This window comes from Athene noctua, chromosome 4, assembly GCF_965140245.1.
Source record: "Athene noctua chromosome 4, bAthNoc1.hap1.1, whole genome shotgun sequence".
NCBI classification, from domain to species: domain Eukaryota; kingdom Metazoa; phylum Chordata; class Aves; order Strigiformes; family Strigidae; genus Athene; species Athene noctua.
Genome location: NC_134040.1, coordinates 37524738 through 37548050, shown reverse-complemented (window position 1 = coordinate 37548050; position 23313 = coordinate 37524738). Strand labels below are relative to the sequence as shown.

The 23313-nt window shown below is 40.1% G+C and overlaps 1 protein-coding gene across 1 annotated transcript in view; it reads right to left on the bottom strand.

Moving 5' to 3' along the window:
* MGAT4D (MGAT4 family member D) overlaps positions 1-21418 on the bottom strand; it is a 39480-nt gene extending 18062 nt beyond the window's left edge. The window contains exons 1-5 of the mRNA XM_074903876.1: positions 21328-21418; positions 10271-10432; positions 6560-6700; positions 4545-4678; positions 2328-2374 (exon numbers count right to left, since the gene is read on the bottom strand). Coding sequence (XP_074759977.1) covers positions 2328-2374; positions 4545-4678; positions 6560-6700; positions 10271-10432; positions 21328-21418 — 575 coding nt within the window. The remainder of the gene's footprint in view (positions 1-2327; positions 2375-4544; positions 4679-6559; positions 6701-10270; positions 10433-21327) is intronic.
* Between the last annotated feature and the right edge of the window lie 1895 nt (positions 21419-23313).

The window sequence follows — 23313 nt, the reverse complement described above, 5'->3', positions numbered from 1 at the left end:
CTTAGGTCTGCTCCTCTGTAAGTGGAATTCACAACTCCAGCAAAGAAACTAAGTCATACAGGTTGTAAATTAGGAACTGAGAAGGGATCTTTGACAACCATCAGTACAGACAGGACTGTAACTCATCAAAGTCACAGAAAATACTGAAGAGAAGTGTGTTTCAGAAATCTTGCCCCTCCTGCATCTGTAGATTCTTACTCATAATCATGAGATGGTTGCCAAAATGCAGCAGTAATTCACAATCAAATACACTATCTAGAGCTACACACAACTGTTCCCCCTTGCGTGAGAGCTCCTAGCTTCCTTACACTTGATCTAATTTTAAATTCTCGCAAAAAATAACACTGTCCTGGAGTAGGGGGTTTAGGACAGGGAGTCTGGGTCTAGTCTCTGCTCCAAGGACTACATTTTTCCTTTTAAAAGTCATTAAAAAATATGTGTAACCAACTTTGGGAGCCAAACCTGGAAGTCAAATGTCCCTCTTCCTCCAGAATACATAAATTATAAAATTCAAAAATTCTTAATTTTTTAATAGATATAGGATCACTGAAATAAGGAGTTTTCAGAACTAAGTTCCCCATTTCCTATGACTAATGAAAAAAAGCTAACACTGAAAATCAAGCACATCATTCTATAAGCATATGTATGAAAAAGAATTTAAATCTTACTGTGTAAGACTGACTCTACTCTGCAGGAATTTTTTCAATAAACATAATGAAATCATAAACATCCTCTAAGTGCTTAAGCTGCTGTATGTACTGTACCTTGATGGTGCTGCCCAGGACTGAGGAGGACTGCCCCTTCTTGCTGAGCTAAACCCCCTGGAGGCAGGCAGCTATTGCTATTAGCTAGCGAGCTCAGCTCAGGGAGCCTTCTGGGGGAAACCTGCACCTTAAATACAGTCTGGGAAACCCTTGTGTGGAGCACGACATGCAGAAAAGCCTCAAAAGTGAAGGAAAAGGGCAACCTCTCCAGGGATCTTTTTCAATTTTTCATTTTGTTTTGGGTGGGTGTCAGTCTCTTTTCCCAAGTAACAAGTGACAGGACAAGAGGAAACCGCCTCAAGTTGTGCCAGGGGAGGTTTCGACTGGGTATTAGGAAAAATTTTGGTGATTGTGTATTAGGAAAAATTTCTTCACCGAAAGGGTTATCAAGAATTGGAACAGGCTGCCCAGGGAAGTGGTTGAGTCACCATCCCTGGGGGTATTTGAAAGACCTGTGGATGTGGCACATGGTTTAGCTGTGGACTTAGTTAGGTTAGGTTGGACACGATGATCTTAAAGCTCTTTTCCAACCTAAATGATTCTGTAATTCCAACAAAACATTTATAGAAAGTTTGAGAGCTCTCCTGTAGTCATTTTAAAGAAGGAGAGAGGGGAAAGGCTGTTTCAAATACTGGCCAAAGTGGGGTTCTGCCAGAGTAACCAATTCACAAATAAGGTTGCGTGTCAAAGAAACTAGCAACAGCAGTACTGCAGCACAACGCAGGTGTCATCTCTTGCTTCTTTCACACAGCTGTGCTTCAGGGCCTTTAGCCTTATCTGTTTTGTGACAGTGACATTGCTATTCTACACTATACTATTTTTCAGGAAGCAGCTTTTGTAAGACAAAATAAATCTCCAGTGAGTGTAAATTTTTTCCCAAATATTTTAGTTTAGTAGTTACTCTTTTCAAGCTGCTTTAAGGTTTTTAACATGCACATGATGCTGTAAACATCTGTGGGAAAGAATGGAAAGAGCAAGCAAAACTGAAGTGGGAAAACAAGCCTTTATTCATAGATAGATCTTACACTGATTTGGCACGGCAAAGAATGAACAACCATCTCATATTACCCATCATATAATAGTATTTAACATTATCAATATAATCCCATTGCTGTCCAAACGTCATTGCCTTCATGAAGAAGAGGCAAATGGAGAAACAAAGACACCTAGAAAACATGACAGACATCAGAATACACTGCAGGGCTGTGAAGCCAGTGGGGACCTAACACATGTAGGCTCAGGTGCCTTGAATTGCATCATTAACTTCATGGGAAAAAGACTTGGGTTGAAGTAAATATTTACCAGAGGCGTAAACCGAGACCTTGCCTGATTAGTTAAAGCATATTTATGAAATAAGGAAAATAAACTGATATACACCCTTCTGTTCTGAATTTCAGTGTGTTAGAGACATACATACTAAGAGTGCACCTTTTCCTCATTTCTTAGCAGCGCACTGTATCAGTATGGTAGAGTTGTAATGTATTGCTGAAATGCTCTAATTGTTTCCATAAAAGCTCAAAATGTGTTTACTAGCTGTTGGGTGTCATACTCTATAGGACTTACCTGGTTTTAACACTTTCTGCAACACTGTTAACATATTCTGCATTCACCTGAAGAAAAGAAGGGAGTTTCATGTCAAGTCACCCATTTTTGTATTAAGCAACATTTTGTAGGGGATATTTATATGCAAGCTTTTCATTTTTATTCTCTAATTCTTTTCATTCCAAACAAAAGCAATATGTTACAGCAGCATTTTTACTAAAGGACAGTACAGAGTTTTCAAGCCAACTGAACTTTCAATGTAGTTGAAAGTAGAACTGAAGTATCTCCGACTGTGGTTTCTGTATTTTGTTTTTTCAGCGCTTCTGCAGGAGGCCAGGCCATTTTCTGCATCAAAATCTGTTCTACAGCTTTCAGTTATAGCAGAAAAGCACAGTCATATCACTGGCACTAAAGTGAGCTGTTTCAGGTTAATCATCCAAAAATCACAAAAGAGGCCTGAGGCTGTTGAGAAAAGACACCTAGGCAAAATTTTCTAAACCTAGCGATACTTAAAATTTTTATTTAGAGTTTCTTCTTAATATAACAAACTTAAGGCTCTTAGTGTGGAAATTTTTAGGACATACCTATTCATTGCTGCTGTTTCATAAAAGCAACAGTTTTAGTGTGCAAAACACGTTAACTATATTAAAGAGTGCTAAGTTTTATGGATGTGATTTTCAAAGCAGTACAATTACCTGCCTTAGCAGTTCAGATTTTTTTTTTAAAATACACAAATAATTATTATCAGCTATGTATTAAATTTGTAATAAGAAAAAACAATGTGAAGTGGTAAGTAAAGAACTGTGATAAGAAAAACATACCAACAACTTTGCAACTCACAGTAAGTTACTCTGACTTAACTCATGATGTAAACATTTAACTTGATCTTCTGGAACTTTGTGGGAAAAAGGAAGGTGTGGATTCATGACCAGTGAACACACCTGCCCTCCTCTCCTAATTAAATGTTCTTATCACCTCTCATATCACACAATCAACCTGCTCTAATTTACTGCATGGCTGAAAATTGGAAGTTGCAAGAACGTGACTCTGGGGATGGGAGAAAGGGGAGAGGCTGATTCTTACAACAGCAGTTTAATCCTAAATTGTCTAAAATGGACTATTACTACAACCAAAGCTACTGTTTATTAAAAGTGCCATGTTAGGACTGTCCACAGTGGGAAACTGTACTATTCAAAAGTTAACCCTTAAAACCTCAAAGAACTCTCTGAAGCCCTGTAGTAAAAGGGTTATCAGAGTGGCAGCTAGGCAAAGCTTATCATCTCCAGGGCTCCTCACTGGGAAACAGCAACTGTAAAAAAAGTTTGGGTTCTGAAAATTATGCTAAAGAGGAACTCCAGCCAGTAAAATTGGGTCTATCTACTTACCGTTGTGATCCAAACAGAAAAGTGGAAGTCACGACCTAACTTAATAAAGTGAACTATGTTCTGTTTGACAGTATTACAGCTGCAAAAGCTGCTCTAAGTGATGACTGAACGAAAAAAAAACAAACTTTAACTGTTAATGAATGCATGTATGAAATTTAATGTTGGTTATGGAAGGCCAAAGAAATATGAAGAATAAATATGAAGTGTGAATAATTGCATGGTCTTTTTACCTGCAAGTAACTATCAGTAGCTAATTGCCTTCTGTAGCTTTTTTCTAATGTGATAAAGACATTTTGGAATGAGAAAAAAAATCATTTACCCCTAACGTTTAACCATGAGCACTGTTTACTTTCCCAAACGTGGAACTGTTCAAGACTGACCAGTTTTCTTTTTCACAAGAAATGCCAATACACATGCAGAAGGCAAGGCTCCAGCATGTCAAGGTGCTTTGCAAGATATATAAGAACAGCAGATAAATAATCTGAACTTTTGTTAGACTAAGTTTACTTTTTTCAAGTTCTATGGAACTTTTCTGTGGAGGATTTCCATTTCTTTCCTGTAGAATGCTTTACTTTCAGAGATAAAGAGTTCATATGGTTTTATTTGAAAATCTGACTTACAGCTGTGTTTGTAAATGTAATATGACTCTTTATCCTTCAAATGTCTGAGTTACATGGCTTTTTTCCACATATAAACACTGAAGGACTAACTGCTCACAATCTCCTCCAGCCCTGAAGAAATCCCTCCCAAAAGCCTAGCTAAGAGGATTTTGCTGCCTGTCCTACACTATTACACGAAGACATAAACCTCCATATTGTCTATCAGCATACTGCAATTTTCCATGCAAACTTACCTCTGCTATAAAGATGATTATTACACAGTCGTTCTTTTGCTCTTCAGAAAATTCGTACAGTAAGGAATGCAGTGTATTAATCAGATAATGTTGCTTTTCCCTTTTCACAGTGGGAATACCCATCACCAGTGAGACTGCAAGGAAAGAAGTCCAGAAGCCACGTAACTTTAAGACAGGTAAAGGGAAACTGAAATTACATTTTAATTTTGATTCGATGTGACCATGAGATACCATTGGTAACAGTTTATATTCCTATACAGTTTATATTCCTATAGCACTGTGACAGCATTTGCTTTACTACCTGGAAGGAGAGATGCTCCAGCAAAGTTTAGGTTAGAGGCACCTGTGTCTGTATTATAAGCACCGGGCCTAGACTGTGTAGACTGTCAGCACATGAGTACTTGGAGATATTACTCCCTCTGGCAAACACATATGTATCTGCTATTGAATTTCAAAAGTGGGTATTGCAAAATAAGTGCTAGCTCTTGGTATGGAGATCTGAGTAGTAGAAGTTAAACCAACACTGCTTTAGTGAGGCAGTTTGCACAGGAGGTGAGCACTGTGTACCTCAGAAAGGAATCCAACTCAAAAATCTTCCTGAACAATTCCTTAATTGATAGGAAACAGTGACTCTCAGCATAATCAATAAGAAGAAGAAAGGAACTTAGACATTGTCGTTGTTAAGAGGAAAGGAACTGAAATAGTCTCTGACAAAGACTCCACTCGTAGCAAACCTGTGCTGCATCATCACATCATTAGATTGTAAGCAGGATGTCTTTTTTCATGGGTATGGGCATTACCTAAACCAGTGACCTAATATAGCTCAGTAAACCTGTGGAATTCTTAGTCCTTGCATATGATTCCTATTCACCAAAGCCTCATGAGGCTGGTAAAGAAGCAGCAGATTTTGAAGGAAAGGAGTAGGTGAGTTAGTGACTTGCTCCAGACTTCATGATCTGTGCCAACGTCAGCTCAAAAATGATGAAGTTCCCAGGTTCCTTCCCAGCACACATCCTGCTGAACCACTGGGGTTTTGTTTGGTTTTACATGCTGAAGGTCAGCCTGTACTTGTTAAACTGCAGTCTGCTATTGTGATTTTCAAGTACAAATAAATGAAAATCAAACATGGAGCATTCTTTCCTTAGTTCGTTTTTTTTTTTTCTGTCCTTTTTTTTCCCACCCTTGCTTGTGAATGTATCTGGTCTTCTGAGGGTCTTTTCCAAATCACTTTGCTGACAGCTTCTGGTCTTTTGCAGACTGACACTGATGTATGGGCACTCCAGTGAGAACTACAGCACTAGATCACATCGCTACAACTGCACCTGCTGATGAGAAGACTGTAGAAAATTATCCATTGTCATGGGCATGGCCAAGGTGGTTTTTTAGTTATGAGAAAAGTCAAAATTTCAACAAAATACAAGACCCAGCAAAATGGTTGACTGGATCCTTGTTTGCTTACAGCTTGTGAATGTTCTTTTTACCTATAACATGACAGTTAGAAGAGATGTAACTATAATTTGTATTATAGTTCTCTGGAATTCATTATGATTTGTGCAGGTATCAGCTGATTTCTCATGTGGATGAAAAAGTTACAGTTGAAGATTTGTTACTATCCTTTAAATGCCGACATCACCTTTCCATTTGCTTCTGACTTTAGCAAACTGAGTGCATTATAAATTGTCCTCAGCTTCTTCATTCATACTAATTTTTGAGGAAAAAACCACAGTTAATGCATCTTAGTCATATGAACATATGACTAAAACAGAAAATAATATTATTTTTCAATTACAACTATTTTTTGTTGATATTTGAAAAGGTTTATCAGAATATTTTTGCTTTTGCCATCCCCATTAAAAGTTATTCAGTTTGGCAACATTATAAAGTTTAGGGAGAAAACTCACTCTGAACTTTGAGTATGCTTCATTGCTAGAATTGAATGTAAAGTATAGAAAATATAAGCTAAACGTATAGAGAATGTAAAGTATAGAAAATATAAGCTAAACTTCATTTCCTACCTCCAGTTCTCTGTTGCCCAAAAATAACATTTGGAAAAATGGCATCTTCATACTCTCGAAGGTGAGGTAGATAGTAGTACATGTTTGTAAGTTGCACAGGGAGTTTTCTGGTGAGGTTTAAGGCTTTCCACTTCATATCATCTTAAAGAAAAAACAAACTCACATATACATGTAAATTAAAAAGCCAGCAGTGAAGCCTATTACTTGAACTGTTTTTCTCAGCTGAATGTTAGCAACTACCACGTACAATATTACTCAGCCAGAATGATTCTCCAGAAGCGACTGCATGACATATGTATTTACCTTCCTGTGGCAATGATCTGAGAATCGCCCAGTACAAGCTCCCCACCCAGGAGACAGTGCAGAGCTCCAAGCGTGAACGTCCTGGGAGCTCCACCTGCATTTCCCTGTGCTTCAACAGTCACAGGATGGAGCCATCTTAGAACACACCAAGAGGTTATTTTATTAAAAGCAGCAGGAAAAAGAATAGTTTGAATTTTGCCCAATTGGCAAGGAACTTTTTAAATGAAAAGAAACACAGATTCTGATTAATAGCTTTCTTAACTACATAATAAACTTAAATGCTTTCTCCAAAATGTAACACATGGTGGTTTTCACGGCTCAGACAGAAGTTTGCAGGTTATATAAAGTCCTGTTGCAAAAAGGACAGCTAGATCCAGGCCTTTACAAACTATTAGAGAAACAAGACTGTAGCAGTAAAGAGGAAAGTGGAGAATATTTGGGGGTTTTTATTAGTTTAAAATAAAGACAAAAATAATATTTATGTTGAAATAACTCAAATGTGACCTTTTAAAAATAATCCTATTTTTTTAAATAAGCAATATAAACCCCAGAAACCATTAATTTACTAATTTATCTTCCTTGATATAAACATTCCTGAATGTTACAGTGGTGGTAAAAATTCTTTAAAATAAATGTAACAAAAACTTGAACAACTTAGTTCTAAAATCATTACAAAATCAATTACAAGCTTGCCAAAAAAAAAAAAATCATGCATAATGTAAGATACTAATGGGGGCACAAATGATATGCACCATGCAATTTTAAGAAAGGTATTTGAATGGATTAAAATGAAGACTACATTTATGAAGAATGGTATTTCTAATATTTAAGAAAACTGCTTGGAAATACCTGAAGATCACTCCATACTTTATTTACCAGTTGTCTAAAGGCTTAAATCTTGCTTTCCTGACAAAGGTGGCGTATGTCTCTCCTACTAGAATTTTGTCTGTCATTCTGTGTTGCTGAATTTTTCTATACCCTGCTAGCTACCTACAATGTGTATGTCTTTTTGCTCTGAAAGAAAAATAAAGCTCCTGTGAGTTTATCTAAGGTAATTCATAGTTCAGTGCATGCCTCCTCCAGACACTTTATCAGTTGTGCAAAGAGCCTGTGCTAGGGAACTTCAAGATATCAGAACAACACCTCAATTAGTTTTAGCCAACAAAATCATGTTAACAGCCTTCTGAGCTGCAGGGAACTTGAAAACTCACAGTTTCACCATCAGCAAAGCAACAGAAACTTTATTGACTTAGATGAAAAGTTATTTTTCTGAAGAAATGCAATTAAGGTAACTCCCCAAATTTACCACCCTTCAAAGTTACTGTTTACTTTTTAAAGTCTTACAAATGACCACCATCAGCTTTATTCACTCAGCTTAGATCAAGGAAGACAGAGGCTTACTGAATGGGCACTATGTTTGAAGTTTTTCAACTTCCAAAAGATATTCCCACTAAAAGCTAGGACTCGACAGAGATTCCTCACTCTACAGAAAACAGTTTTTATAAAAAAACCCCACAAACATACATATATATATATATATATATATATGTCCAGACATTTGTGTATGAAAGAGACCCCAAAATTCTCCCACCCCATTTTGCCATTGAATATACTGGAATTTTGCTGCATAGAAACTTTGGTTTTATTTAAACCACCTTCATAACTTTTCAAGGACTTCTCATTTTTATTTGGAAGTAGTACCTATCAAGGGTTGGGCAAGGGACTTGAGTTGTACTGCATACAATAAACCTTTTCATTTTTGTTGTAGAATAAAACTTGGCTGGAATGGGGAACAGAAAGTTTAAGTCAAAATAAAAGGAAAACTATTCAGTGATTTTAAGAAATTTCTGCTTTGAATCCTGTGAATTGCCAGCTTTAATACTTTCTGATACTCAGCTGGCTCCAATAAGAATGAAGAGCAGAGAGAAAGGGGACTCACACTCTCCTCTACTGCTATTATGTGCATTAGGCAGTAACTCTTTGTCCACAGTGTGTGGTGCTAGTGGTAGCTGACAACATGGTCTCTATTCTACAGCTTGTAAAGCCACAACCCTGCCAACACTCAAGCATTTGTTTATATGTGTCTGAACAGTTCCACTGAATTAATATTGAATAAACAGACAAAAGGAGGTGGGGAAGAACAGGGTAAGAAATGAAGCTGACTACACAAAGCAAGAATGCACCTTGTTTCTTCTTCCCCGGTAACAGTCCTGATTAATTCCTTATTTTAATCTGATACCAGTCTGCTGTACTGAATGCAAATAGGGATTTTTAAAAAGTAGTTTTCAGTAGCATCCAGACTCATTTTGATGTTGGGGTGTATTGTGGAATGCTTCCAGCACAGAGATGCCCCTTCTAGTTTTCCTCCTCTCCCCAGAGAAGTAGCTCTTCCAATCTGAACAGGGAGCGAGGCACATCCTGTACTACTACATCATTTCTTTTTTAGAACAAAACTGTCTAATTTATTGTATGCAACTACAGTGTGCAGGTAAATGGGGATGCACAACAGTCTGTAAGGCAAGGATACAGATAATATCTTTTTAAATAAATAAGAAGTTTAATTAAACAATGAGAAGGCGGCAGATCACTGAACCTCATTGCATGTTGGCGTCCCTCTTAAAAAACAAAAGGCAGAGAAATCACCCCCCAAAGGTTTTCTTTTAACTGGCATCACTTACAAGCATTCACATTTCTTTCAGATTATTAACACACTACTTGTGTAGTGTGTTAATACTAAGATAAAAATAAATTCTAAAAATAAATTCTAGAAGAAACATTCTTAGGCTGTATCTAACCAGCAAGACTTCATGGGGCTTCTCAACTCCTGGGTTCAGGCAAGCAGCTGGCTGCATGTGGTGTGGCTGCTGACGTGAGACTGCACACCCTCCACATACACCTTGGTGCCTGGGGTCTGCTGGCAGGATGGCAGAACACTCATGGCCAAAACGCCCCCTCGCAAAAAGTCACTCCACCTGGGCAGGAGGAGGACCAGGACTGCGGAATATCTGAGGAGGTGTACCTGCCTCCCAGCATAGACACAGCCCTAGTATTTATCAGGGTGTGGTGGCATAGCAAAAGCTGGTAAAAATAGCTTATTCAGTGCTCTGTAGCGGGCAACAAGAGAGGGATAAGCACTGTAAGAAACTCGATTAGCCATATGTACAGCTTTGCAACTATGACACAACTGCAGTCTATTGTGTCCCCTTTTTTTTCTCTCCTTAGTTTAGCTACTAACCAATCCTATTTAAAGAGAGTCTACAGATTACTTCCTCACCATTTTTTAAATTTAAAACTTCTGCCTAATTCTAATAGAATCAAACCAATGATTTTTCTCCCTATGCCAGTGATAAAGAAATGAGCACATCAAACTCTGAACTGTTAACACAGTACGTTTTTATACAGACAAACCTGTATGATTTGTTGTCGAGTTCATTCTTTTTGCAACTACATGTTTAATTTCATCTAGGGCATGGGTCAGTTCCTCTGATCTTTTTTTATTTTCCTTTTCAGCATACAATAGTCTTTGCCGAAGTTCCAGAAACTGGCTTTGGTACATGTCAAAGTCATTTCCTGCAATGAGAACATAATTTCAAAGAGATGAATTATATGATGGAATAAAGAGAAAGTTTAAGAACAGGAGATGGACCAGAAGAAGACATGACCAGAAGTTTATAAACATCAATAGAAGAGGCTGCTCAAAGCTTACTCATAGAATAAAGAAGTCTGGGAGAGTATTAAGAAGCAGAGTTCAGGGAGCTTGCAATTCAAGACAAGAACAAGAACATGACACCCATAATAAGGAAAAAGTCCGTGAAAGATTATGAGTTGCAGGGGAAGGTGCTGTCCAGTAAAGCCAACAACATTTTTCACTGCGTGCTAAATGCTGATGACCTTTGTCACATTGAAGAGTGTAATTACACCATGGCTTGCCTTTTGTATAAAACACCGTTAAGATTAAAATACAGATATTAAGGTATTCAGTCTTTACCTATGAGTGAGAGAGTGCCTGGATTATATTAAGAACTATTAATAAAGATGGTTATTTGAACTCCTGGATGTATTTAGTTAGATAACAACTGAAACTACATTCTGATTGAAGAATACCATTTGATTGAAGAAAGCCCACCTTTGAGGAACTACTCTACAATCCTACCAATATCAGAAACACTGCTCTCAGTCATGGTCATCAGACACCTCTGCTGTTCTCCATAGTATTCTCACATAATGTCAATGTTATGTTTACAGAAGATCCACTTTCTTAAGAAGCATGTACTCTCAGAACTTCTCAGTTATCACAGATGATAAAAACAACTCACACCTGTCAGTGCCTCCACTGCCTCATCGCCACATGAACACAGAGTATTAGACTTATTAAAATTAATATAAGGCAACACTTCAATAATGTCACTCCCTTTGCAACAGAGAAAGTAGAGAGCAGAAGGGGACTTCCACTTGATTTTAGAATGTTTAACAATATTGATGTTTAAATTTTATTTTATTTTTTAATTTAAATGCTGTTATTTAGACACTTCTCCCATTCTATTTATGGACTATGCTGAGTCCCATCCTTGGCAAGACTCATTTTCTAGGATTCACCATTGTGCCTCAGGAAAAGTAAATTCCCGGGGATTCTAGCCTGTAAAAAGAGACTAAGAGCAAAACGCACAGGTAATACAAATTTGTGAGGCTCTGCAGCATTTCAAACTGGAATTAATCTTCAGTTTGGATAAATAGGGGGTTTTATTTGTAGTAAACACAAGTCTTTAATTTAATCAATAAATGTATGCTTGGAAGACCCAGAAGTTCAAAACATCCAGGAAGAAAGTAGTTAGAAAAAAGATGTAAACATGCAATCTGTATTATTATTAATATTATTATTGGTCTCATTAAAAATTCAAAGTATATGTTGAGTAAAACGCCCATAAAATGAATGCTTCCTAAAATTTTCTGACAGTCTTAAGAATGTTTTGACTTGCAAAAAAGGCATTAATATCTAGGAGTGTTCTGTACCACGCAGCTATGGATGTAAATTTAGCGTTGCTGAAGGGAGGGGAAAACTGGATTATTTCAGCAGTGTGCAACAAAGAAGTCCTACTCTACTGAAGTAAGCTTCCCTAAAAAATAATCAGAGAATAAACAAGCAAACAAATAAATAAATAAATGGAAGGACAAATGGGGAAACAGATGGGGAGTCCATCTTTTAACAACTACAGGTGAAAAGTTAAAATACATTTCCAATACAAATCCATCATGAGGCATCAGGCTAGAGCTAGAACCCCAAACAAGCTAAATTTTTGGAGCACCTAAGGAAGATCCCTTTCATCAGCTACTATGTAGGAATACACTTTCTTGCCTTATGCTTTTCTTTCACAGTTGTTTTTCCAGTGCCATAATCCAACCATTAGCTTTTTGCTTTAAAATGTATACAAATAAAATGGAAACAGAAGGTTTAAGCTGATGTAGGTGGGTCTAGACATTAACCCTGTTGTTTTCATAGCAAGAAAATGATTCCAAATAGAGCATCAATACATGCAAACACGGTGGAAATTTATCTTTCAATTCCAAGACAAATTCAGAGGTAAAAGACACAGTAATGGATGTGCATTTTTCTTTAAATTTCAGTTGCCTTTATTAGGAGTTTGATAGCATCAAGCTCCAAGAAAAAGTGGAGGTTTAACCTGCAGTAAAGTTCCACGTGCTCCTCAGAAGATATAAACAACAAAGAGCAAGCCCAGAATCTTAGGATAAACACATGCTATCACTAGATGCAACTTACTGCTCTGAAAAGGGAATCAATCATTTTGTGATGGAGGTGTTTTGTAATTAAATGCTGGAAAGTACTGTTCCATTGACATTTCCAGTGCTGTAATAGCATAAGATTTTGCTGAACCAGACTAAAATTGCCCTCAGTACAGCTGTATTATAGGAGGAATCAGTAAACAAATTGAAGATTAATTGAATGACATTGAATGAATGAATTGAATGAAGGACATTGTAGTCCCTCTCTTTACAATTCTTTCAGTTATCCCAGTGTCAGTGTGACTCAAAACTACCAGTGTCAACACAGGGCTGACATTTTGGCAAGAACCAAGTAATTATAGTCTTATTTGCTTACTTACAGGTGAGCCTCCAAAACACCATAGATGCTTCTGGCAAGTAAAAAGTCAATACTCGGCTATCATTGAGTTCACCCAACGAAGACGGCACTTGTAATAGGCCTTACCTATTTCTTCAGGCCGGAAGAGGGGAACCACATTTTTGAATCTTTCAGAAGTGAAGCCTCTGTTCGGCTAGTAGAACAGGACTTAGTAATTGCTTATCGCATTCGACTTTGACAGCTGTAGAAGCAAGGGTTTGACAAAAGGAACTCACCGTAGCAAAGAATGAGTGTTATTATAAACATATATAGTTCAAAACAGAACATGAAATGTTTTAAGTGTTATTAGACCATATGTAAATAAGCAGTAATAACTATTAGTAAACCTTTGGCAAAAACTGTGTGTTTGGAAAGCAATACTGAACTTTTTGTATTTTACCGTGCAATAAGGTACTGTCACGAACAGTATTTATTACTGATATAAATGCAGCAAGATAGGAAAATCTAATTAGAAGCGTTATGAAGCTAAATACTCTAAACATTTAAATGGTTATTAAGCTTAAATGGTTTTGTGTTTGTGGAAAGTGCTGCTCTTTAAGTATCTAAGGGTCCACACAGAACTAAACCAGCTGCTTGCAATAGGCTTGCTTGGAAAGCAGCAGAGAGGACGTTTTCACAAACACAGCTCACTCTGGCAAGGAGGGCCAGGAGAAAGGAGCTTCGACTGTATCATGAAACAGTTTGTCCTCAGCAATAGCCTGACTTGGCAACACCTTGTCTACCAGTGGTTCTATCAGCAACGGGGAGAGACAGGATAAAACCAGAAAACAGTGGGATGAGGACCTTTGGCAAAACTACAAAAAGTGACTGAAGGTAAAGGCTTCTTTTCCCGTTGGTGAGCTGAAGGTGAATCACTCTACAGGGCTAAGGAAACCCTACTAGGAAATTTCAATGGGGTTACAGTGGCTACAAGCCAGGGGAGAAAAAAAAAACCCACCCACTCACCCAACGAACCAACCACAGTGATAACACTCAGAGCTTCTGCAATGCATTTTCACAGCCTTTCTTCTGACTGCTGTCATAGACTATGGCTACTGTAATTCTAAGATGGCAATACTTAAAATGGTTTTAAATGCAATCTGTTGTGTTGCCTCCTAATAGATACACATATATAACTTTCTGCACCAGAAACTGAAACTGTTTAGAAACAATACTAATCTCTGAAGCAAATTACTAATTCTGAAAGTCAACCAATTATTTATCTTAGCTCCATGCACGCATACTGCCTATCATCACAAATGCTTCCAGTTGTATTAACAGTTGATTTCTGGCAATATCTAAGAGCTGTGGAACAATTCACCACTATCTCCTCCTGGCATTCAAAGAAAAAAGTGGGAGTGATAGAAAGGAGGGAAGAAAACACCCCAAAGTCTAGCAGCAACCCTTGTTCCTATTTCTTGATTACAAGCTACAGTTTATCATACCTAAAGCTTTTAGAAACTGAATTTTGGTTAATGCTCTCACACTAACTGCAAAAGATCTTGTCATACTCCGCACTTGGAACCACCGCTCACTGTTCAGGTTAATGAAGCACATTAAACCACTGAGGCATGCATTGCACTAATAACTGTGGCGGTTTATTATTTCCCGTAGCTGATCTAAAATAGAGAGACCTTTCTAAAACTTGTTACACGCTTTGCAAGCTCTGGTTTTGTTCTCTCAGAGTAAGGAAGAAAAACATATTCTCCAAACAATGCCTTCGTCTTAGTTAAGAACAGCCAGTTCTTACGCAAACACTTGAATTCAACAATGTGCTGAAGTTCAAGGGTATTTAAGCACCTTTCCAAGTAAGGACACCTTCCTGAATTTGCACAATTAAATATTTTCTTTATAACATTACAGGACAGAATTATTTGTGTCTCCCAACAGGTTAGAGACAGCCAAGAAAAACTGCCATGAAGTCAGAAGCTGCTTCACCTGCACTGGGTACACTCACCTCTTATGCTTGATGTTCATCAAAACTGGGCTAGCTTCGACTGTTGAGCTTTAAGCATAGGACACAGCATGTCTCAATGCATATCTTGAATCTGCAGGACCCTCTGAAGTCAGTCAGTGCTCATGTTGATTTATTTTACACAGTAGAAAAGGGAATGTTAAGTGAACAGGATAGGAAGCTTCTAATTGTTTCCACTCATCTGTCCTGTCCATGCTCTGATGGCAACTGGGCTGCAGGGCCTATTGCTATGGCGGATGCCGGAGGCTACGAGTAGGAGGAGGAAGATTACTTTCAGCCAGGCACAATTCTCAGCCTGCTGGCTGAAACCTTTGCCCGGCTGTGACACAGCAGTATCAAACGTGCAGGCTTGAAAAGCCAATGCATGGGGCTTAACGTGCAGCGAGGACTCTCTCACCGTCCTTTTATAGCTCTCTATGTAGGCGTCTGAGCGAGCAGAGGAGCTGGGCAGCAGTATGTTCTGCCTCTGTGGCTGCTCGTCTTCGACAGTATCCACAGCAGGAGCTTCCAGACGGTGGAGGCCAGCAGAGGGACGCTGCATTAACCCAGTGAAATCAAAGAAAAGCAGCGTGCCAGCAATTTGGGGGTGGAAGTTAGGGTTCCTCTGTGCCCCAACAGAGGATGTACTAGGAAGAGAATCAGAATCACTTTCCAGTATTAAAATGAACAAACAACTTACAAAGTTAATGGCAGACCAAAGTTAATAACTAAATTTAAAAACCACATTCAATTCCATAATTAACATGGATTCGCTGTTGGGTTTGGCATATAATACTTTTCACTGAACCATTTACACACTGTATCTAGCTGAAAATATATAAGCAAACTTGTTTCAAAGAAAATACAACTTAAGTTCTAATAATATTTTCTTAAACGTTGGCAAACAATCCTCATTTTAGATGTGAGTCTTTTTCTATATTAGAATGCAGTGAAAAGTGATCTTGAAACATTCAATCACAACATCACTGTGTCCAGGGAAGCAGTAGTATCAAAATAAGTGGAAAAATATATAAATTGAATGGATATTGCATGGTGTTTGCCCATAATTGGTGTACTTTGGTTTTAATATAGTAATGTTAGTAACACAACACAGGTTCTTAATAGCAGTGGAAAATTCTGATTTGAATATGGCCTTTATCAGATAAATAAAAAGTACTCATTCACTTCAAGCAATGGTTATTGCTTCGTTCTGGTTAGCATTTTAAATATTTTTACTGTTCTGCCTGATGTAGCAACAATCACTCATTTATACACACATTTAATTAAGTGCTGACCCACTAACTAAAGTATTTCTGGATAAAACTGTGTTGGTCAAGACTCAGTGTGCAACAGTAGGAAAGCATGAAGGTCATATGTTTACACTTGTTTAAGTACAGGTTGTGGTGAGACACTGCACAGCAAACAGAGGTCTGAAATGTCCCCTATCCCTTTCTCTGCAAAAACCAACAGTAACTAATCTGATTTTGTACCTGAATCTTTATAGGGTTTATGGCTCAGTTCCTCTACTTTTGAGGACCAGGCAGCCACTATTTCACCTTAAGTAACTGCAAGAAGCAACAGACTCTTGGTTCAGTAATTACACATCTAGAAGTCCATAAAACTACGTAGTTTTTGTAAGTCTTGGATATGAATTCTGATATAAAATTTGGGATCAGTAAATACTAAGTTTTAAGTCCCATCTGAGGTTGTTGTATGGGGTTGTTTTTAACACCTGAATGCAGAACTACGCAAAGAAACTGAGTAAGCTGTCAGTGGACTGGAGAAACTCTTCCCTTACCATGCTGTGGATTTCAGCCACATCCTGACGCGTGTTGGGGCAAAACCTGGATGTACAATAACCTCTGTGGTCTCAGTTCCACTAGAAGGAAACGTATGCGGGAAGGCAAGGAAGGGATATGTAACCTACTGGGAAAAATCATGGTTAAACACAGCCTAGCAGGCCTAGAGAAGGCAGAAAAATTGGTTTCTGCACATTCATAAATCTGGATAAGCTGTATTGGCTGAAATGAGAATGGTGTAATTCAAGACTCCTTATCAAATCTGACACTTTGCCACTGAAGCTCTGAGCCAGAGCGTGTCAGTTGGGTCTGGACAGGAAACCTGCAGAGAACTCCATCACAAATGGCAGAATGTCCTGGGGACCTGAGCTTGGATGCACAGCAGGAGCAGGGGTTGGTCAGCCGAAGCAAGCATCACATTATGGGCAGAAGATTATTGGAAATAAAAGAAATGCGTAATCAGCTGTTTGGGCTAGCATGTGCGTTACTGTATTTCAACCACAAAAAAATGACTTTTGTCAGAAATACCTTTTTAACCCTTTGTGCCCCTTTTCCTGATGAAAAGTTTTGTGAAATAATGAAAAATTTACTATGTTAAACACTCTGATGAACCTTAAGTATATTTCCGTGAATGCAATTGTGAACAGTTTCTCTCTTCTTCTCCCAACCTCAAAGGAATAACTAAAGTAACCCAGGTTTCACAATGTTTGACTCAACAGGTATATATATTCATGTGCTTAGATCCTTGTGACAATGTATTTTAGTATCGCTTTCTCCTAACTTCCAGACAGACCTTAGTTTTAATTAACTTGGATAAAGTATCCCACAAATTTAGGTGAAGACGGCAGCAACATGTTACAAATCAATTCAAAGAGATCTAATCGTCTAACCCTTACAAGTAACATGAAGAAGGGCTGCCATGCAAGATAATCTGGTTTGCCTCACTGCTGTGGCTTCTAAAAAATTCATTGTTATTCAGCCAAGACACCGAAGTTTATCTTTATTCAGGAATAGTCTTTCCTCTGAAAAAACTTTATGTAAGCTCATAGTGAGTTTATTACGCACTCTTGCCTTCTCCTTTACTGTTTTTGAATATTTGCTACCTCCTTATGTTTACCTTCATGTTTTTGTATACCTGTGACATTTCTTGTTGATGAATATTTACATGGAAAACAGCAGCTAGAACTGTGTGAGAAAACCACTACATATATTGTGAATCATATTTCATAACCACAAATCTATATGAAGAGTATTTATATGAGAGCAAATAATTTTCGTCAGGTGAATTAAGAAGTGGATTGTAACTCAGTTGCACAACAGCAGGAACATCCTCACCATCCTGACAACAGCCTTTCCTATCCTCAGATGCAAACTGTTTGCTTCAGACAGGTTTTGCTTGGGGCCTGGGGAGGGACCAAAAAGCTCATAGCAAAGCCATGAAGGACGTGGAACAGGTATTGCTACAGCTGTCCATCTGATTACTTGCTAATAGCAGCCTGCCTTCGCAAGCGCTCTAGAGGATGTTGAAGGAATCACTAGGCAAGTTTAGACAGACAGTGTCAGGCCTTGCTGAACATCTGGTGTTTACCTATTGTCTCTGTAATTACTTTTATCTCTTCCCCCCACCCCCCAAAAAAAAAAAAATAAAAAATCAGCCTATTTAAAATGAAACCTCTGCTTATATCTGTTAAGCAATGGAAAAAATGACTATGAAAACATCTTTGTAAGGATAGTTAAAAATGTATATATATCGGCAACAGCTGAAGTCTAGTGACTTTGGTGGATCCTGAACTTTCATTTTTAAGTGCACGAGTGATGCAGGAGCATCTTGCCTGCTATGCTGGTTCAAGTTACCCGTACTCAAGTCTTACAACTGCAAGTCAACACGCATGCTGCACTGAGCAGTTAGAAGCAGTACCAAATGGCCAATTATTTACTGCTGTCATTGACAGCAAACACATTTCAACTCAAATCTCTCAAGCTAGCTAGCTCCTTAGTATAAGGCGTTTAGAGGTCACTGGCTTAAGCTATTGATTTTTATTTGCACAGAAATCAGGACCAAGCCAACACCCGGTTTACACTTCAAGGGCTGAAAGTCTCTGAGACTGCAAACTGAACAATATTTTACAGGACTATTGCATACTTTTCATATTAGGGAAGTACTTAAGACCACTAGTCTTGAGCTAGGATGCCCTGTCCTAGTTGTACAAAAACCATAAAAGACCATTTGCTACACCAACATCACTACAATCCAAAAAACAATAACTGGATAGAAACTGGAGGGAATACTACAGACTACTGCTGCTTAGCATGATACCCTGCAGTCAAAGATCAAGAGCTGAACGTTTTAATGGACAAAGCAGAGAAGGAAACAAAGTAAGTGGAGATTTAACAAATCCATGGAAGAGAATGAGCCAGAGAAGATCATTTGATGAGTGAAAGAGATGGGAGCCGATGAGCTGAGACAGTACTTGACCTTCAAGTAACAGGTGGGGTACGTGAAGAAGGCATTAGAAAATAAAATAAACGTCGCCGTTTGAGATGCGAGAAAAGTGGGAACTCCTGTAGTGCTCTAGGCATGTCAGTGAAAAGGCAAGTCCAACAGCACAGAAGGAAAGAAGAGAGGTTTAAACTTCCAATGCTGCTCTCTCTGTGGAAAAAGGTAACAACACAGGGCTGTTCCTGGGTATTTCTCGATGGGTAGAAGGCTGCTTTTGCCTTCTAACACCACTCAGGAGCAAAGACTATCTTCCCAGCCACATACACTTAACACAAAGCCATTCACCATGTGCTATCACCTCCTCCTTTAGTTACTAGTCTCAACACTTTATTTACATGTTTGTGAGATTTACCAAGCTTAAGAGAGAACATGTCTCTGAACACTACATATTTACATTTGTAATGGTTAAAAGTTTGTTATGAAAACAGGTGCTAATAATAATAATCATTAGGAAAATGATACCATCTGAAAGGAATTAGTTACTCTGTTTACTGCAGAGGAGGAGACAACTGCGGAAAGAGAAAAGTTAAACCAACACACATACATATATACCACAACACATTACCCCTCCACACCAAGAAAACCCAGCAAAAATACTCCAAAGCAAAACAGCCCAGCACGGAATGTGAGCAGCAAAAGGACAAAAAAGAAAGCAGAGTGAAAATGGAATTTCAGCAACAAAGAATCACAAAATACAAGTCAGAAGATAACATGGTGATAGGGGTGGTAACAGTGGATGGGACAAATGCTTTCATTCTATCATCTCTCGGATCTTGGTTTCTTGAGACACACCCTGCTTGTACTTCTGTTTCTCCTTCCCCACTCCTAGCAGGATTGCCCCTGAGAAATGTGTCAGGTGTTGCAAGATAACCAACTATACATACAGCTGCCAAGAAATGATAAAGGCAGGAGGATCAGCACTGTCTTGGCTCTGTTCTGTATTCCGTTGTGGGGCCAAAATCTCTATGGCCACTTCTATTTGTTACAAAAACAATTAATATAAATAAACTAACAGCAAGTTGGAGTTCTGTGTTCATCCCAGAAATTACTAATTGGCTTATTCTAATTCTTCTGCATCTATAAAACCTTTTGTAAAGGTGTATGTAGGAAGCACTCAAAGATCCACCCTTTCTCCCTCACCCCAAAGCCACCTAACAAGCCACATCTGCAGGCCTCAGAGGTACTATTTGGAGAGACCTTCTAATTTATTTTTGGAAAACAGCATCAGTTTTATCTTTCCTATGTAGGCTCAGAGAATCTTAGACATGGCTTTCTGTAGATCTATCCAACATGTGACACCTACATAGCCTATTAAAAAGATACGATGTAATTTTAACGTTTATAAATAAAAATACAAAGACTCGGGTGTTTTATCTCTGGATTGAACACTGCGTTCTGGTGCTGGAAACGTGCACATGAAAAAGCACAAATACAGCTGCAGAATGGATAATGCTACCTGAGTAATATCGGAAACACTTCAGAAGTGACAGCCACAGCAATTACCTTTAGACTTGTTCTTTCCATCCCAAGGCAGGATGCTTGTTTGTAACATCTATTAAAACTGTTGGGTTTTTTTGGTTTTGGGTTGGGTTTTTTTGTTGTTTTTAAGTCGGACAGGTTTGACCCAAGGATCCAATCCCGTAAACTGTCATACAAACTTGTAGCTCGGTGCGGGGACCGGCGAGACCCCCACCCTCAACCTTTCCCGGGGCCAACCTCCCACTCGCGCCCGGGTCCCCTTTTCCCCCAGACACCCGCTGCCGTGAGACCCACTCGGGGCGCCGAGCCGGGGGGCAGCCCCCCCGTCTCCCCCCCCAACAACCCCCGACCCGGGCGGCCGCGCAGCCGTGACCGACCCTCGTCCTGCCGGGGCTCCGGGAGGTGAGGGGGCGACCCGATCTCCCCGCCGCTGGCCGGGATGGCCCCGCTCCCCCCGGTACCGCCGCCCCGCCGTCGTCGGAGTGGGGGGGAAGCCTAGCGCCTCCGTGACCTGACGGCTCGGGGGAGGGAGCCAAGCCGGTACCGCCGTGCCACCCGCCCTCGTCCTCGCCCCCCGCGGCCGGTGCCCGCTCCCACCTCGTCTCTCCGTCCACGCCGCGAACCACAGGAGTGGGAAGGCGGCGCCGAGGCACAGCGCCGTCAGGAACGGGCCGTGCCGGAGCCGCATCTCCCCGCGGGGCGCTGCCCCCCCCCCTCCTTGGCGACTCCTCGCCCGGGGCAACTGCCGGCCGGGCGTGGCCGCGCCACCCTGCCCGCCCCTTGCGCCGAAAGGGGCCGGGGCTGCGAGGGAGGATGAGGGCGGGGGGCATGCCCCGGCCCCCCCACCCCGCTTCCCAGCCTCGGGAGGGACCCGCTGCTCCCGCCAGCGGGCGTCCCCACCGGAGACATCAGCCTGATGTGAGCGGGACCCTACGCCGATTCCCGCTGCCTCTGCCCTCCCGAGAAGCCCAGGCCTTGTTTTTACAGCACAACCGGCTCGGCTGGACACCGAGGCACGTGCTGCTCTCCCCAAGACACGCCGCCGTCCCCGGTTATCAGGGTTCTGTTCAGTTAAGGTGCGTTTGTTTGCGGATAAGGTGGTGTCAGGAAGCTGGAGTGGACGATCATTCCATGCGTTTAGCACAGTCGGATGAAGAAACAAAGCTTTTCAGTTCCTCTTTAAAGAAGAAGTAGGGAAAGCGGCTGCAAAATCTAACCCGGTGAAAGTCTAACACAGGCTGGCAAAGGTATTTTCCTCCTGCCCATCCCTCACGCATGTGCCTTCCCTTTATGGCAGGCACACCCCCTCTCCCTTTCCAGGTCCTCAGCAATCCATAAGCAAACGAAAAAGTAGTCCCTCTATCGAATACATCTTCTAGAACACACTTTATAAAAGGGAAGGGATATCTTATTTGCCATATGCCTCCCCATCACATTTCCCTCTCCAAGTTAAACTAAAAGCTCAAGGCCCTCCTCAAGGAGGATCGATGTAGACTTTGGCAAGTTTGCATTAAAATTGAGATTTAGAACCAAGAGGCTCAAATAAACATGAAATATCTCCCCTGTAATGAATAAAATGTTTTTTAATAATGAGTAAAATGTTTTTTAATAATGAATAAAATGCCTTTTAATTGATTGGCTGGTGTTTTATCAGTTACAAAGCCGAAGTGAACATGTAAATGATGTGGTCAAGCGCGAGGGCTGCTGAAGATAAGAATAACAGAAATCTTAACACTTAATCTTTGCTTATTTTCAGAGCCAGTAAGGGGACAAAAAAAAAAAAAAAAAACCAAATCACACATCACATATTTCCAGAAACTAATAACAAGCTGCACGCTGTACCAGGAACATCTGTGGAGACAGCCACCGAATGCATTAGATGTTAGTTATTAAGGCTGACTCTAAAGCAGACACAGTTACTCAGCCACGCTGAGCTGTGGTGAGCATTTACTTAATGCTGGCTTCTTAGACTAGCACATTAACTTAAGATGAGGCAGTGCATTAACTGTTCCTCGAAACAAAAGAAAATACTTGATCACTGAAAGTGTCAATGTCCTGGTTTCGGCTGGGATAATTAATTTTTATTCAGCTGAGAGGGGGCTCAGCTGGAATGTCGGACCCAAACTGGCCGATGGAGTATTCCATACCATGTGACATCATCTATAAAGGAGGAGTGGCCAGGAAGGATGGGGGGTTCACTCACGTTTCAGGGGTTGCATCACCAGGTGCCACATGGGCAGCGGTACAGAGAGTAAAGTCTGCGGTCGAGCTGAACCCAGCTATCAGTCCCTGAGTATCAGTTGGCAGGTGGTGAGCAATCACATTGTACATTACCCCCCTGTACTTCCTATTATTGTTTTATTACAGTCACTAAACTGCTTTTTTATCTCAACCTATGAGTCTCCCTTTATTTCTTCCCCTGTCCCCAGGCAGGGGGAGGGTGAGTGACCGGCTACATGGTGTTTGGCTGCCGGCCGAGTTCAAATCACGACAGTCGTGAACTTCCACTGGCTTGGGAGCTACTTTCAAATCGTCTGTCCTAATTGCTCCAGGCTTTCCGAATACCTCCCTCCCCGGGCGCTC